The following is a 14,535-nucleotide window of genomic DNA, read 5'->3' on the forward strand; positions in this document are numbered from 1 at the left end:
GATATGACTCCCAGCCAGTGAAAATTTCCCCCTGATTCCCATTGACTCCAGTTTTGCTAGGGCTCCTTGATGCCACACTTGGTCAAATGTGGCCTTGATGTCAAGGGCAGTCACTCTCACCTCACCTCAGGAGTTCAGCTCTTTTGTCCATGTTTGAACAAAGGCTGTAATGAGGTCAGGAGCTGAGTAGCCCTGGCGGAACCCAAACTGAGCGTCAGTGAGCAGGTTATTGCTAAGCAAGTGCTGCTTTATAGCACCGTTGATGTCCCCTTCCATTACTTTACTGATGATCGAGAGTAGACTGATGGGGCGGTAATTGGCCAGGTTGGATTTGTCTTGCTTTTTGTGTACAGGACATACCTGGGCAATTTTCCACATAGCCGGGTAGATGCCTGTGTTGTAGCTGTACTGGGTAGGGGCGCGGCAAGTTCTGGAGCACAAGTCTTCAGCACCATTACTGGAATATTGTCAGGGCCCATGGCCTTTGCAGTATCCAGTGCCTTCAGCCATTTCTTGATATCATGTGGAGTGAATTGAATTGGCTGAAGACTGGCATCTGTGATGTTGTGGACCTCCGGAGGGGGCCGAGGTGGATCATCCACTCGGCACTTCTGGCTGAGGATTGTAGCAAATGCTTCAGCCTTATCCTTTGCACTGATGTGCTGGGCTCCTCCATCATTGAGGATGGGGATATTTGTGAAGTCTCCTCCTCCAGTGAGTTGTTCAATTGTCCACCACCATTCATGACTGGATGTAACAGGACCGCAGAGCTTAGATCTGATCCATTGGTTGTGAGATCGCTTAGCTCTGTCTATCACTTGCTACTTATGCCGTTTGGCATGGAAGTAGTCCTGTGTTATAGTTTCACCAGGTTGACACTTCATTGTTAGGTATGCCTGGTGCTGCTCCTGGCATGCCCTCCTGCACTCTTCATTGAACCAGGGTTGATCCCCTGGCTTGATGGTAATGGTAGAGCGGCAGGATATGCTGGGTCATGAAGTTACAGATTGTGTTCGAGTACAATTCTGCTGCTGCTAATGGCCCACAGCGATGGTGGAGTCTGGGACATTATCTGTAAGGTATGGTTCCGTGAGGATGACTATGTCAGGCTGTTGCTTGACTAGTCTATGAGACAGCTCTCCCCAATTCTGGCACTAGCCCCCAGATGAAGGAGGACTTTGTGGGGTCAACAGGGCTGAGTTTGCCGTTGTCTTTTCCAGTGCCTAGGTGCCTTTTCCATTGCCTTTTCTGTGACTTTGTTGCAGTTTGATACAACTGAGTGGCTTGCTAGGCCATTTCAGAGGGCATTTAAGAGTCAACCACATTGCCATGAATGTGAAGTCACATGTAGGCCAGACCAGGTAAGGACGACAGATTTCCTTCCCTAAAGGACATTAGTGAACCAGATGGGTTTTTACGACAATCGACAATGGTTTCATGGGTCATCATTAGACTTTTAATTCCAGGTTTTTATTGAATTCAAATTCCATCATCTGCCATGGCGGGATTCGAACCTGGGTCCCCAGAGCATTACCCTGGGTCTCTGGATTACTAGACCAGTGACAATACCACTACACCACCGCCTCCTCTAACTCAGGCTTGAATATATTCAATGACCCAGCCTCCACTGCTCTCTGTGGAAGAGAATTCCAAACACTAATGACTCCCTGAGAGAAGGAATCCCTCCTCATCTCCACCTTAAATGGAAGAGCCCGTATTTTCAAACTGTGCCCCCCTAGTTCTAAATGCCCCACTGGGGGGGAAACATTCTCTCAGCATCCACTCTGTCAAGCCCCCTCAGAATCTTACATGTTTCAATAGGATCAGATCTCTCTTCTAAACTCCAATGCGTTTAGGCCCAACCTGCTCAGCCTTTCCTCATAAGTCAACATCTTCATCCCAGGAATCAACCTCGTGAACCTTCTCTGAACTGCTTCCAATGCTAATAGAATCCCTGGTTAACTAAGGAGACTAGATCTGCACATAGTACTCTAGATGTAGTCTCACCAATGCCCTTTGTGATACTTTAGCATCTGACCTGTGTTTTAATTGCAAGCAGTTAATGTTGACAGTGGGTATTAAAAGTAAAAAGGCCTTCCTTTTCTGAACAGCAAGCAGGACACGTGTTGTTTTCAGAAAAGGCAAGTAGTTAAATATTTGAAAGTCAAAAATTTTAAAAGGGTTTGTGGCCAAGTGTGAGGATATGGGACCAATTGGAGAACTTTTTCCCAGAGCTGGCACAGGTGCGATGGGCTGAATGGTCTCGGGGCTGTAAACCTCAGGGATTCTATCCGACGCGGATGCAAAAGTTTTTGAGTCGGAGCAGGTGGAGCCAGTCCAAAGGAAGACACAGAGCGGGACGGGGAGGGTCATTTTAACCCACGTTAGTGATAGTGAACTGGCCGCTCGTATCACACCGTGTTCTTCACCACAGTCTCTCACCTGGTGGTACCGAGTAACCCCCACCGGATGGAGCAAGAGGCGAACTAGTGCACAGGCAACTGGCTACAAGCTCGAGAGACAACCTCCCTCTGTGGCTTTCAAGGTCCCGGAGGGCAGTCGGTTCGGGCCCTTCTTTAACCCATTGCTTCCTGGACACACAAGGCAGGGTTTTCGGGTCATCGGGCGGGCAGGCCCGGGAAACAGCCGCCTGAGATCGGTCCCCGACCGCGATTTCACGCCGACTGGCCAATTAGCGGCCGGCCAGCGTGAAAGGCGCGCTAAGCTCAGCGCTGCCGGGGTGGGGTGGGCGGGAGCCCCAGGGAGCTGAAGAATTTAAAACACAAATAGAAAGGTTACGAAATGCTAGAAAATAATGTCCCCCACATAGGAATCACTCGCCTGAACATATAGATAATAAAGATTCTGTCAACACGTTTTTATTTTTTAAAATCAATCTTGGAAGCCTCATCCTGCCAGTGGGTGAGGTTTCCTCAAAATCCAAAGGCTGCCGTGATAAATCGCTCCTAATTAGTATGTTAATGGTCTTAATAGGCCTCTTAATTGTTGGTGGGCATGCTGCCGACTCTCCCGTGCGCCCGCCGAGCGAAATATCGCGCGAGTGCGCGACGATGTCAGCACGCTCGCCCGACGTCATAAAATTCTGCCCACGGTGATTCCAACCCCGAAATGATCTGTGAGAGCCGGAGAGGACACCAAAGCGGTTGCCATGGGAGATGGTAGGAAGCCACTCTGCCAGGTGAGGGAGTAGATTTGAGAAGCTGGGGCCAAGGCAAATTACAGAAGTGGAGGAGAGGGCGCTTTTCACGTGTCGTGTGCTGCAGCTGACCCGAGAGCGTCTGATGCAGATTCTGTTGCTAGGGAAGCAGAGGTGAGTTTAATTTGCCCCATGTCTGCCATCTTGGTCAACGCAACATTTACCTCATCCTAAAATAAGTCATTCCAACAGGAGACACACAGGTATAAGCACTGTATTTGGTTTCCAGTGCTGTCACCTCAATCAGGATTATATTCTCTACCCCTTTACTCTGTCTTATTTGTTCATGAGGTCAACCTCGCTGCTCATTTGACAACAGCAATTTGCATTTATATGGTGCCAATAATGAGAAAATGTTCCAAGATGCTTCACAGGAGAGTAATCTAACAAAAACTGACACCAAAGGAGCATTAGAATTAATAGGGCAGGTAACCAAAAGCTTGGTCAAAGCGGTAGGCCTTATGGGGCATCTTCTTTTTAATCCTTTCATGGGATGTGGGCGACACTGGCTAGGCCAGCATTTATTGCCCATCCCTAATTGCCCTTGAGAAGGCGGTGGTGAACGGCCTTCTTGAACCGCTGCAGTCCATGTGGTGTAGGTACACCCACAGTGCTGTTAGGGAGGGAGTTCCAGGATTTTGACCCAGCGAGGGGGAAGGGGGAGAGAGGCTGAGACATAGCGGAGGGATTTCTAGCCCTTGGGGCCTAGGCAGCTGAAGGCACGGCCACCAGTGGTGGAACGATTAAAATCAGTGATGCTTAAGAGGCCACAATTGGAGGCGAGCAGAGATTTAGGACAGTTGTGGGGCTGGAGAAAGTTAGAGAGAAAGGGAGGGGTCAAAGCCATGGAGGGATTTGAAAACAAGGATGAGAATTTTAAAATTAAAGCGTTGCCAGGCTGGGAGCTCAATGTAGGCCAGTTGTGAGAAATGGAGGTTATTCTTTTTAATATTTTGTAGAATATTGTGTTATTCTGTAAAGAAGGCATTATGTCTGTGTAAATGATTTAATTGAGCTGGGCAGAGGTTACTAGGAGACAGGTTGTCTGTGGAGTTTGAAACAGGAAAGGATAGAGGTGTTAGATTTGAGGTACAAGTGAATAGGTTAGACCCAACATTTGAATTTTTAGATAATTTGAGAGTTTGTTTGAATATCAAAGGGAAGTCAGAGGAGACAGGAAATATGTGTGCACCTTGCATGAGTTCCATAGGTAAGTAGAAGTGGGGTATTATATTTTATTGACCCGAAAACAAAGACAAAATAGAAATAGGAAAGATTTTATATTTGGAAGGATTTAAGTTTCAAAGAGGTGTGAGAACAATGGAACCTGAGATGAAAGGGGAGAAAAGGTATTTTCGAGTCACTGTGGTGAGCTGTTGAGGTAGAGCTGGGAGCTGAGCTGTGAGATGTAGCTGTTAGCTGTAGCTACCGGCTGGGAGAAGATGCAGTTTGAATCAACCATCCATTTAAGCCAGAAAAGTCTTAGGCTACAAGAAGCAGATTTGTTCTGAAGTCTTGGGTTTCCACAGCAGAGTGAAAGAGAGCTAGAGATCATGTGGTATGCCTTCATTAAAGCTACAGCAGTGTGCCTTGAGTAATATTACTGATTTTTACAGTTAAAATCTATAAGTAAGTGTTGCCTGGAAGGCGTTTACTTGTGGGTCTGATCAATTAGGGAGTCCTTTGGGGGAACGTTTTGTAAGACTAACTTTATTTAAGCACACAAGCTTACAGTTGCACAAGTTTTCTTTTCTTCTTGTTAATAAAACTTTTACTTTTAATTTTCAAAATCCTAAAAGTGTTACTGGATTTCTTGCTGCTGGGATCGGTACATCTTCTTCTCATTTTCAGAATACAAAAAAAAAAAGTATGGCCTGTAGGGAAAAGTTTCCCCCTGGGGTTTGGTTTGCACAGCAATTAACATCGGCTGTGTTAACACAGTGAACTACACTATAGTGAGGTAAATTATAGAAGGGGTTGAACACCAGTGCACTAAATTTCGCCGGTGCTCAATCCAGACCTCATCATACTAGGTACTCACTGAGCATGATTTAGAACAAAGGCCTTTGATTGCTGAAGAGGTTCTACTGCAGGCTGGCACCCCCATACCCGCACAGTGTCGCCCAGTGGCAAGATTTGAGTAATGCAAATGCATTGGATGATGCAGAAACGCAAATACCGCCTCCTTTAACTGCACCTTCCCTGATTCCCGCTGGGTTGGCTGTCCAGCTGATGGTGACAACCTTCCCGCCTAGTGCTCCTTGGGAGCAGATTTGTGTAGCAGGCCCTTACCCACTAGAATGCCCCAACTCATCTCCCTTTCATCAGAAAATAGGGGATCTTCCATCCCATCAGACCGTTCACATTGAAGCTGCCATGAGGAGTGAAACTCCGAATCTCTCTGCGCCTTGTCCTGGCCCATCCCAGGATCTTGCAATAACTCCAACCAAAAAAGTCCGAGAAACCTTCACCATCTCGGGAGAGATCGAGGCCGGGCTCCACAGTGCAGGAGATCACGGGGTCCCACAGTGCAGGAGATCACGGGGTCCCACAGTGCAGGAGACCAGGGGGTCCCACAGTGCAGGAGACCACCAACAATGAAAGGAAGATTCACAAGAACGAAGAGATGGAGTAGGCCATTCGGCCCCTCGGGCTTGTTTCACCATTCAATAAGGTTGCTAATCTGACTGTGACCTCAACTCCACTTTGTTATCTCCTCCCCCCCAACCCCCGCATAACCCTTGACTCTCTAGTCTATCAAAAATCTATCTAACTCAGCCTTGAATATATTCAATGACCCAACCTCCACTGCTCTCTGGGGAAGAACATAGGAGCATAGAGTGCCACACATTCCTCTGAGAGAAAAAGTTTCACCTCATCTCCGTCTTAAATGGATGAGAGCCCTGATTTTTAAACCGTGTCCCCAGTTCTAGACTCCTGCTTCAAGGGCAAAACCTGTCAAGTCCCCTCAGAAAGATCACCTCTCATTCCTCTAAACTCCAGTGGGTATGGGCCTGATCTGTTCAACCTTTCCTCATAAGATAACCCTTTGAGTGAACAAACTTCTCCTCATCTCTGTCCCAAATGATCGACCCCTTATCTGTGTCCCTGTGTTCTAGACTTTCCAGCCAGGGAATTTCATCTCTCTGCACCTAGCCTGTCAAACCCTCTAAGAATTTTATATTGTGTCACAGTGTCACTGAGATCACCTCTCATTCTTTTAAGCTCCAAAGAATATAGATGCATTCTATATGTCTGTTGGAGTCATACCTAGCACAAAGGAAGATGGTTGTGGTTGTTAGAGGTCAATCATTAGTCTTGGGACATCACTGCAGGAGTTCCTCAAGGTAGTGTCCTAGGCCCAACTATCTTCACCTACTTCTTCAATGACCTTCCTTCCTTCATAAGGTCAGAAGCAGGGATGTTCGCTGATGATTGCACAATGTTTAGCACCATACGTGACTCCTCAGGTACTGAAGCAGCCCATGTCTAAATGCAGCAAGACCTGGACAATGTCCAGGCTTGGGCTGAGAAGTGGCAAGTAACATTCATGCCCAATTGCCAGGCGATGACCATCTCCAACAAGAGAGAACCTAACCATCACCCCCAACACTGAATGGCGCTACCATCGCTGAATCCCCCAATATCAACTTCCTGTGGTTTACCATTGACATACAAACATATGAATTAGGAGCAGGAGTAGGCCACTCAGCCCTTTGAGCCTGCTCTGCCTTTCAATAAGATCATGGCTGAACTGATTGTAACCTTAACACCGCATTCCCTCCTATCCTCGACCAGGAACTGAACTGGACTAGCCATATAAATACTGTGGCTACAAGAGCAGGTTAGAGACTGGGAGTAACTCACCTCCTGACTCCCCAAAGCTTGTCCAACATCTACAAGGAACAAGTCAGGAGTGTGATGGAATACTCTCCACTTGCCTGGGTGAGTGCAGCTCCAAAAACACTCAAGAAGCTTGACACCGTCCAGGACAAAGCAGCCCACTTGATATGCACCCCATCCACCAGCTTAAACATCGACTCCCTCCCCACCGACACCCAGTGTGTGGCAGCAGTGTGTACCATCTACAAGATGCACTGCAGGAACTCACCAAGGCTCCTTCGACAGCACCTTCCAAACCCACGACCTCTACCACCTAGAAGGACGAGGGCAGCAGACACATGGGAACACCACCACCTGCAAGTTACGCTCCAAGTCACTCACCATCCTGACTTGGAAATACATCGCCGTTCCTTCACTGTCACGGGGTCAAAATCCTGGAACTCCCTCCCTAACAGCACTGTGGGCGTACCTACACCACATGGACTGCAGCGGTTCAAGAAGGCGATGGGCAATAAAATTGCCGGCCTAGCCAAAGATGCCCACATCCCACGAACAAATAAACAAAGATCTACTCGATCTCTGCTCAGAGGACAGCTCTCTCATCCCAGGAAGCTACCCAGTGAATCTTTGCTGCACAAGGCAAAATATATCCTTCCTTAGGTACGGAGTCTAAGTTTGGACACATCCCTCCCTGCACCCAGGATCAATAAGTTTAAAGGTGGTAACGGACCAAGACTGAGTGATATTTCAGCGGGAGATCAAATCGTGACAGCCCATCTCCCCTTTCGGATCCTGTTTAATTACATTTTCAAACACTTGAGGATGCTATACAGAGCTCTGAAGAAGAAACAAATAAATAAAACGCTCCATCCCAATTGAAGATCACCAAACCAAACGACACAGACAATAAAAATTAACTGTAATTCTCTTGTGCAAAATTGTGATAACTGCTCTTCATAAATTACTAGCAAATCTGTAATAAACTTAGATAAAGAAAAATAATGGAAATCTCTGTAAAGTTTCTGTACATGCAAATCTGGTCAAGTAACAGAACTGAATTAATTATCCCTTTTGCTTTTTATGGCTACTGACAGCAGTAAGGGTGAGGTAAACATATATTTATAGATATATCCATTTTTAATCACAGCTTCTGTTTCCCTGACTGGATGCTTTTGAAGAGTTCTTCGTCCAAAGGGACATACTTCTGTTGTTTCTGATCCAGGAGATAAAGTCTGTCCTTAATGACTCTGGGGTCAAATCCTTCCTTTCTCATGTCTGTTTTTTGGAATTTGAATGTTCCTGGGAACATGAAGGAAAAATGAAACGTCAGAGTCGGGAAAGCAATTACTTAACGTTAGCTGTGGCTCAGGAGCACGCGGGTCTCAGAGTCAGGAGATTGTGGATGCAAGCCCTACTCCACAGACCTGATCTAGGCTTGACACTCTGAGGGGCACTGAGGGAGTGCCGCACTACTGAAGGAGTGCCGCGCTGTCCGAGGGGAAATACTGAGGGAGTGCCGCGCTGTCCGAGGGGAAATAATGAGGGAGCGCCACGCTGTCCGAGGGGAAATACTGAGGGAGTGCCGCACTGTCTGAGGGGAAATACTGAGGGAGCGCCGCGCTGTCTGAGGGGAAATACTGAGGGAGCGCCGCACTGTCCGAGGGGAAATACTGAGGGAGCGCCGCACTGTCTGAGGGGAAATACTGAGGGAGCGCCGCACTGTCCGAGGGGAAATACTGAGGGAGCGCCGCACTGTCCGAGGGGAAATACTGAGGGAGCGCCGCACTGTCCGAGGGGAAATACTGAGGGAGCGCCGCGCTGTCCGAGGGGAAATACTGAGGGAGCGCCGCGCTGTCCGAGGGGAAATACTGAGGGAGCACCACACTGTCCGACTGGCAGCACTGAGGGAGCGCCGCACTAGTGAAGGAGCGCCGCACTGTCCGAGGGGCAGTACTGAGGGAGCGCCGCAATATCTGAGGGGCAGTACTGAGGGAGCACAGCACTGTCGGGGGTCCAGTACTAAGGGAGCGTCGCACTGTCAGAGGGTTAGTATTGGGGAAGCGCTGCAGAGTTTCCGTCCGTTGGGAGAGCCTGGTACCTGTCTTGCTCACTGCTGGCAGTATCCGCAGGAACACGGGCCGAGCATATGGAGGCAGAGCCACCTCGAGGTCTGTGTAGAAGGTCTCCAAGTCTATCTGATTGTTGGGGTCTGCTATGGCGGCCATTCCAGTTTTACCTTCTGCTCCTAAAGCAGTTGGGTGGAAAACAGAGAGGGTCAAATACTGCATCATTGAGAGATCTACTCAAAAGTTTCAGTGCGGGTAAATGATCAAAACTGACCAATCACAGGATCTGTGTTACTCCTTCAGTTGCAGACGATCAGAAGATCATGGGAACACCACCAACTGCAAGTTCCCCTCCAAGCCACTCACCATCCTGACTTGGAAATATATCACCGTTCCTTCACTGTCGCTGGGTCAAAATCCTGGAACTCCCTCCCTAACAGCACTGTGGATGTACCTACACCACATGGACTGCAGCGGTTCAAGAAGGCAGCTCACCACCACCTTCTCAAGGGCAATTAGGCATGGGTAATAAATGCTGGCCTAGCCAGCAACGCTCACTTTGCAAGAAAGGATAAGAAGGAAATAAGACCATGAACACTTCTGAGTGGAAGTTATGTTAATTCCAAGACTTCAAAAACTCGCAGCACACCACCATCTGCTGGTCAGGGTCCACAACTACAATGAGATGAGTGATAGCAAAATTCAACAAATGCCAATTGATAAGTGTGAACAAAAATTGTCACAACAGCATGTAAGGTGTTGGACAGCGAATGAGAAACTTGCGCGAGTTTATTTTCATAATGTATACAATCATTTCTGCTCAAAATATGTCCCACCTTCTTGTTTTACACAGGAGCTAGCTATCCAGAGAGCAAATATTGACAAGGTGGGTTATTAAAAATGGCAGATTAACAGGGCTGCTTGTTAAAGATGGAGGATTGACATGGGGGTTATTAAAGACGGAATATTGACATGGGGGTTATTAAAGATGGGGGATTGATGGGGGGGTTATTAAAGATGGGGGATTGATGGGGGGGTTATTAAAGATGGGGGATTGATGGGGGGGGTTATTAAAGACGGAACATTGACAGGGTGGGTTATTAAAGATGGGGGATTGACGGGGTGGGTTATTAAAGATGGGGGATTGACGGGGGGTTTATTAAAGATGGGGGATTGACGGGTGGTTTATTAAAGACGGAACATTGACAGGGTGGGTTATTAAAGATGGGGGATTGACAGGGTGGGTTATTAAAGATGGGGGATTGACGGGGGGTTATTAAAGATGGGGGATTGACGGGGTGGGTTATTAAAGACGGAACATTGACAGGGTGGGTTATTAAAGATGGGGGATTGACGGGGTGGGTTATTAAAGACGGAACATTGACGGGGTGGGTTATTAAAGATGGGGGATTGACGGGGGGGTTAGTAAAGACGGAACATTGACAGGGTGGGTTATTAAAGATGGGGGATTGATGGGGGGGTTATTAAAGATGGAGGATTGACGTGGGGGGTTATTAAAGATGGGGATTGACAGGGGGGTTAATAAATACGGATGATTCACGGGGGGGGTTATTAAAGATGGGGGATTGACGAGGTGAGTTATTAAAGATGGGGGATGGACGGGGGGGTTATTAAAGATGGAGGATTGACGGGGGGGGTTATTAAAGATGGGGGTTTGACGGGGTGAGTTATTAAAGATGGGGATTGACGGGCAGGGTTATTAAAGATGGAGGATTGACAGGGGGGTTATTAAAGATGGGGGATTGACAGGGGGGTTATTAAAGATGGAGGATTGACAGGGGGGTTATTAAAGATGGAGGATTGACGGGGGGGTTATTAAAGACGGAATATTGACAGGGGGGGTTATTAAAGTTGGAGGAATCACCGGGTGAGTTATTAAAGATGGGGGATTGACGGGGGGGGTTATTAAAAATGGGTGATTGACGGGGGGGTTATTAAAGATGGGGGATTGACGGGGTGGGTTATTAAAGATAGGGAATTGACAGGGTGGGTTATTAAAGATGGAGGATTGACGGGGGGGTTATTAAAGATGGGGGATTGACGGGGGGGTTATTAAAGATGGAGGATTGACGGGGGGGTTATTAAAGATGGAGGATTGACGGGGGGTTATTAAAGATGGAGGATTGGCAGGGGGGTTATTAAAGATGGGGGATTGACGGGGGGGGGGTTATTAAAGATGGAGGATTGACGGGGGGGTTATTAAAGATGGAGGATTGACGGGGGGGGTTATTAAAGATGGAGGATTGACAGGGTGGGTTATTAAAGATGGGGGATTGACAGGGTGGGTTATTAAAGATGGGGGATTGACAGGGGGGGTTATTAAAGATGGGGGATTGACGGGGTGGGTTATTAAAGATGGAGGATTGACGGGGGGGTATTAAAAATGGGGGATTGACGGGGGGTTATTAAAGATGGGGGATTGACGGGGGGGTTATTAAAGATGGAGGATTGACGGGGGGGTTATTAAAGATGGAGGATTGACGGGGGGGTTATTAAAGATGGAGGATTGACGGGGGGGTTATTAAAGACGGAGGATTGACGGGGGGGTTATTAAAGATGGGGAATTGACAGGTGGGGTTATTAAAGATGGAGGATTGACATGGTGGGTTATTAAAGATGGAGGATTGACGGGGGGGGGTTATTAAAGATGGAGGATTGACAGGGTGGTTTAATGGGCTCACTCTGTCCTCAAAAGGAGGATTTCCACCTCTTGCATTTACAGGAAAATCATGATACCCTCTTTACCCACACACAGTTATGTAAAAATTACACACAAACAGGACATGTTGTGCTTATCCTCCACACAAGCAGTTGTCCTAACCCCATTTGGCCGTTTCTTATCCCTCTTTCCTTGAACACGTATCTAATCTATTCTTAATGATTGATATGTTCTCTGATTCAATCACTCACTCTGGCAATGCATTCCACAGCCTCACTCTCCCTGTAAATAAAGGTCTCCGTCCTAAATCTCTGACATTTCATCTGATATCCAAGGCCTGAACCTCACACTTGGCATGAACAACGAGTTGTTGGGCCCGGAAGCGGACGCAAAATGCCCTTCCGCCTGCCATCAGCCCCCAAACACAACTCCACAGTTAACAGGCGGAGAGTGTGAAACACGCACTGACTGAGGAAGCCTCAGCGCTGCCGAGGGGGAGGGATGAGGGCGGGTGCCAACAGAAATGAGGGTGCGGGTGGGCGATTCTAGCGAGTCCCCTGAAGGCAGACAGCTCCGCTGCAGAGCTGCCTCAGGGAGCTGCAGACCTGGACAGATTCAATGTCAAGAAGAAAATGCAGCAAACTGTGTCTGTGCAGCACATTCAAGCAGCTGACGGCAGAACTCAGCAAACATCAGCCCCAGGTAACTTTTTTTTTAAATTACATTTCACCCCGGGCATTTCATCCCGTCCTCGGATGAGGCTTTGTTAAAAACCCGCCTGCCCCTTTTACTCGTGCGACGATTACTGAATCGCATGGGCAACGTAAAATCGTGGACAATAGGGGTTTTAATGGCCTCAGTTGGCCCTTTAATTGTTGGCACCGATTCCCGTGTGCGCCCGCTGACCTCACTATTGCTCACTTGCGTTATGACATCGGGACACATGCCTGTGCAATTTCACGTGAATTTGGGTTGGGCGCGCGCCCATCCCATCAACATAAAGTCCTGGCCTATGTCTCCTTTCTCCAGCCCCTTTCAGTCTGGAGGTAAATATAACTTAACCCTATTGGGGATTGGTGCTCTGTTTTACCCCCCATCTCATTTTACGCCGCTTTAAAGTCAATGGAATGCGAAACGAGGGGCTTTGGTGACTGAGAGTGTCAAACAGGTGCCTGACTCAACCTGCTCTGTTTCCACTGGGCAGGTTAGGTTAAAGCAAACGTCTCTTTGTAGATATACTCAGCCCTATCCCTTCTTCATTTTAAATACCTTTTCAAGTCCAATGAAAACACACCCAATTTTCTAGGTTACGATTCTGTATAAGAAGGAGAAAGAAGAAATCCTTTAACCTCCCCTTCGCCCCACTCTCCCACCACCACCCACACAAGCATACTTCCCACTGAGGGTCTCTGAGTAGGGATCAGGAGCAAGAGCTCTGCCCAAATGGTCTCCTTTCTCATCAAGATGCACAGAGACCAATTTTGTTACTGTCCCGCCCCTATAGTGGAGTCAGGTAACTGGAGCCTGAGGCCTTCTGGTTGTGTCACTAGCTTAAACCAGCCCAGTCAGAAGAGCAGCATGTGCCTTAAAAGGGCTAAGTAATCAGCACCAACTCCTTTCACACCGGGTTCCTCCACTGAATCTAAAAGAATATTAGGGAGTAGAAGTCCTGCTTCAGTCAGACAAAGCCCTGGGTCGAATGTGCCTGGTGTACTGTGCGCAGTTCTGGGCACTACACCTGAGGAAGGATATATTTTCCTTGGAGGAATGCAGTGTGGATTTACAAGAATGTTACCTGGACTCCAAGGATTAAATTACATGGAGAGATTACACAAACTAGGGCTATTTTCTTTGGAATTTAGAAGGGTAAGGTGTGATATGCTGAAAGTTTTCACGGTATTAAAGGGTACGGCTAGTTTCTCTCTTTCAACCCTATTTCCACTGGTTGGGTCGGGGGGAGGGTCTAGAACTAGGAGGTCATAGTCTAAAAATTCGTGACAGACCTTTCGGGGATGAAATTAGGAAACATTTCTTCATACAAAGGGTGGTGGAAGTTTGAAACTCTCTTCAGCAAATGGCAATTGATGATAGATCAATTGTAAATTGTAAAACTGCGATTGATAGATTTTTGATAACCGAAGTTCTTAAGGAATATGGTGACATAGCTGGAGTCAGGTCATGATCTCATTGAATGTCGGAACAAGTGTGAGGGACTAAATGGCTTCCTCCTGTGCCTATGTACCTATGTTTCCAATGAAGAGGGGGCCTTCGTATTAATCCTCTGCCCAATTTTCTCCCCTCCTCTCCTGGAGGCTGTAACTGATACGAACACATGAATTAGGAGCAGGAGTAGGCCACTCGGCCCCTCGAGCCTGCTCCACCATTCAATGAGATCATGGCTGGTCTGAATGTAACCTTAATCCCATCTTCCTGCCTAGCCCCGATAACCTTTCACCCCCACTGTTCATCAAGAATCTATCTAGCTCTGCCTTAAAAATATTCAAAGACTCTGCTTCCACCGCCTTTTGAGGAAGAGAGTTCCAAAGACTCACAACTCTCTGAGAGAAAAAATTTCTCCTCATCTCTGTGTTAAATGAGCGACCCCTTATTTTTTAAACAGTGACCCCTAGTTCTAGATTCTCCCACAAGAGGAAACATCCTCTCCACATCCACCCTGTCAAGATCCCTCAGGATCTTAAAGGTTTCAATTAAATCATCTCTTACTCTTC

At 47.5% G+C, this 14,535-nt stretch overlaps 1 protein-coding gene across 2 annotated transcripts in view; it reads right to left on the minus strand.

The window, feature by feature from the left end:
- Window positions 1–7,826: 7,826 nt before the first annotated feature.
- The window catches only part of slc27a4 (solute carrier family 27 member 4), a 60,219-nt gene continuing 53,510 nt past the window's right edge, over window positions 7,827–14,535 (minus strand). For both annotated transcript variants that reach the window (XM_078550088.1, XM_078550087.1), the window contains exons 11-12: window positions 9,159–9,305; window positions 7,827–8,359 (exon numbers count right to left, since the gene is read on the minus strand). In XM_078550088.1, coding sequence (XP_078406214.1) covers window positions 8,202–8,359; window positions 9,159–9,305 — 305 coding nt within the window. In that variant the 3' untranslated portion in view covers window positions 7,827–8,201. The remainder of the gene's footprint in view (window positions 8,360–9,158; window positions 9,306–14,535) is intronic.

This window comes from Cetorhinus maximus, chromosome 10 (genome assembly GCF_964194155.1).
Source record: "Cetorhinus maximus chromosome 10, sCetMax3.hap1.1, whole genome shotgun sequence".
Classification (NCBI taxonomy): Eukaryota; Metazoa; Chordata; class Chondrichthyes; order Lamniformes; family Cetorhinidae; genus Cetorhinus; species Cetorhinus maximus.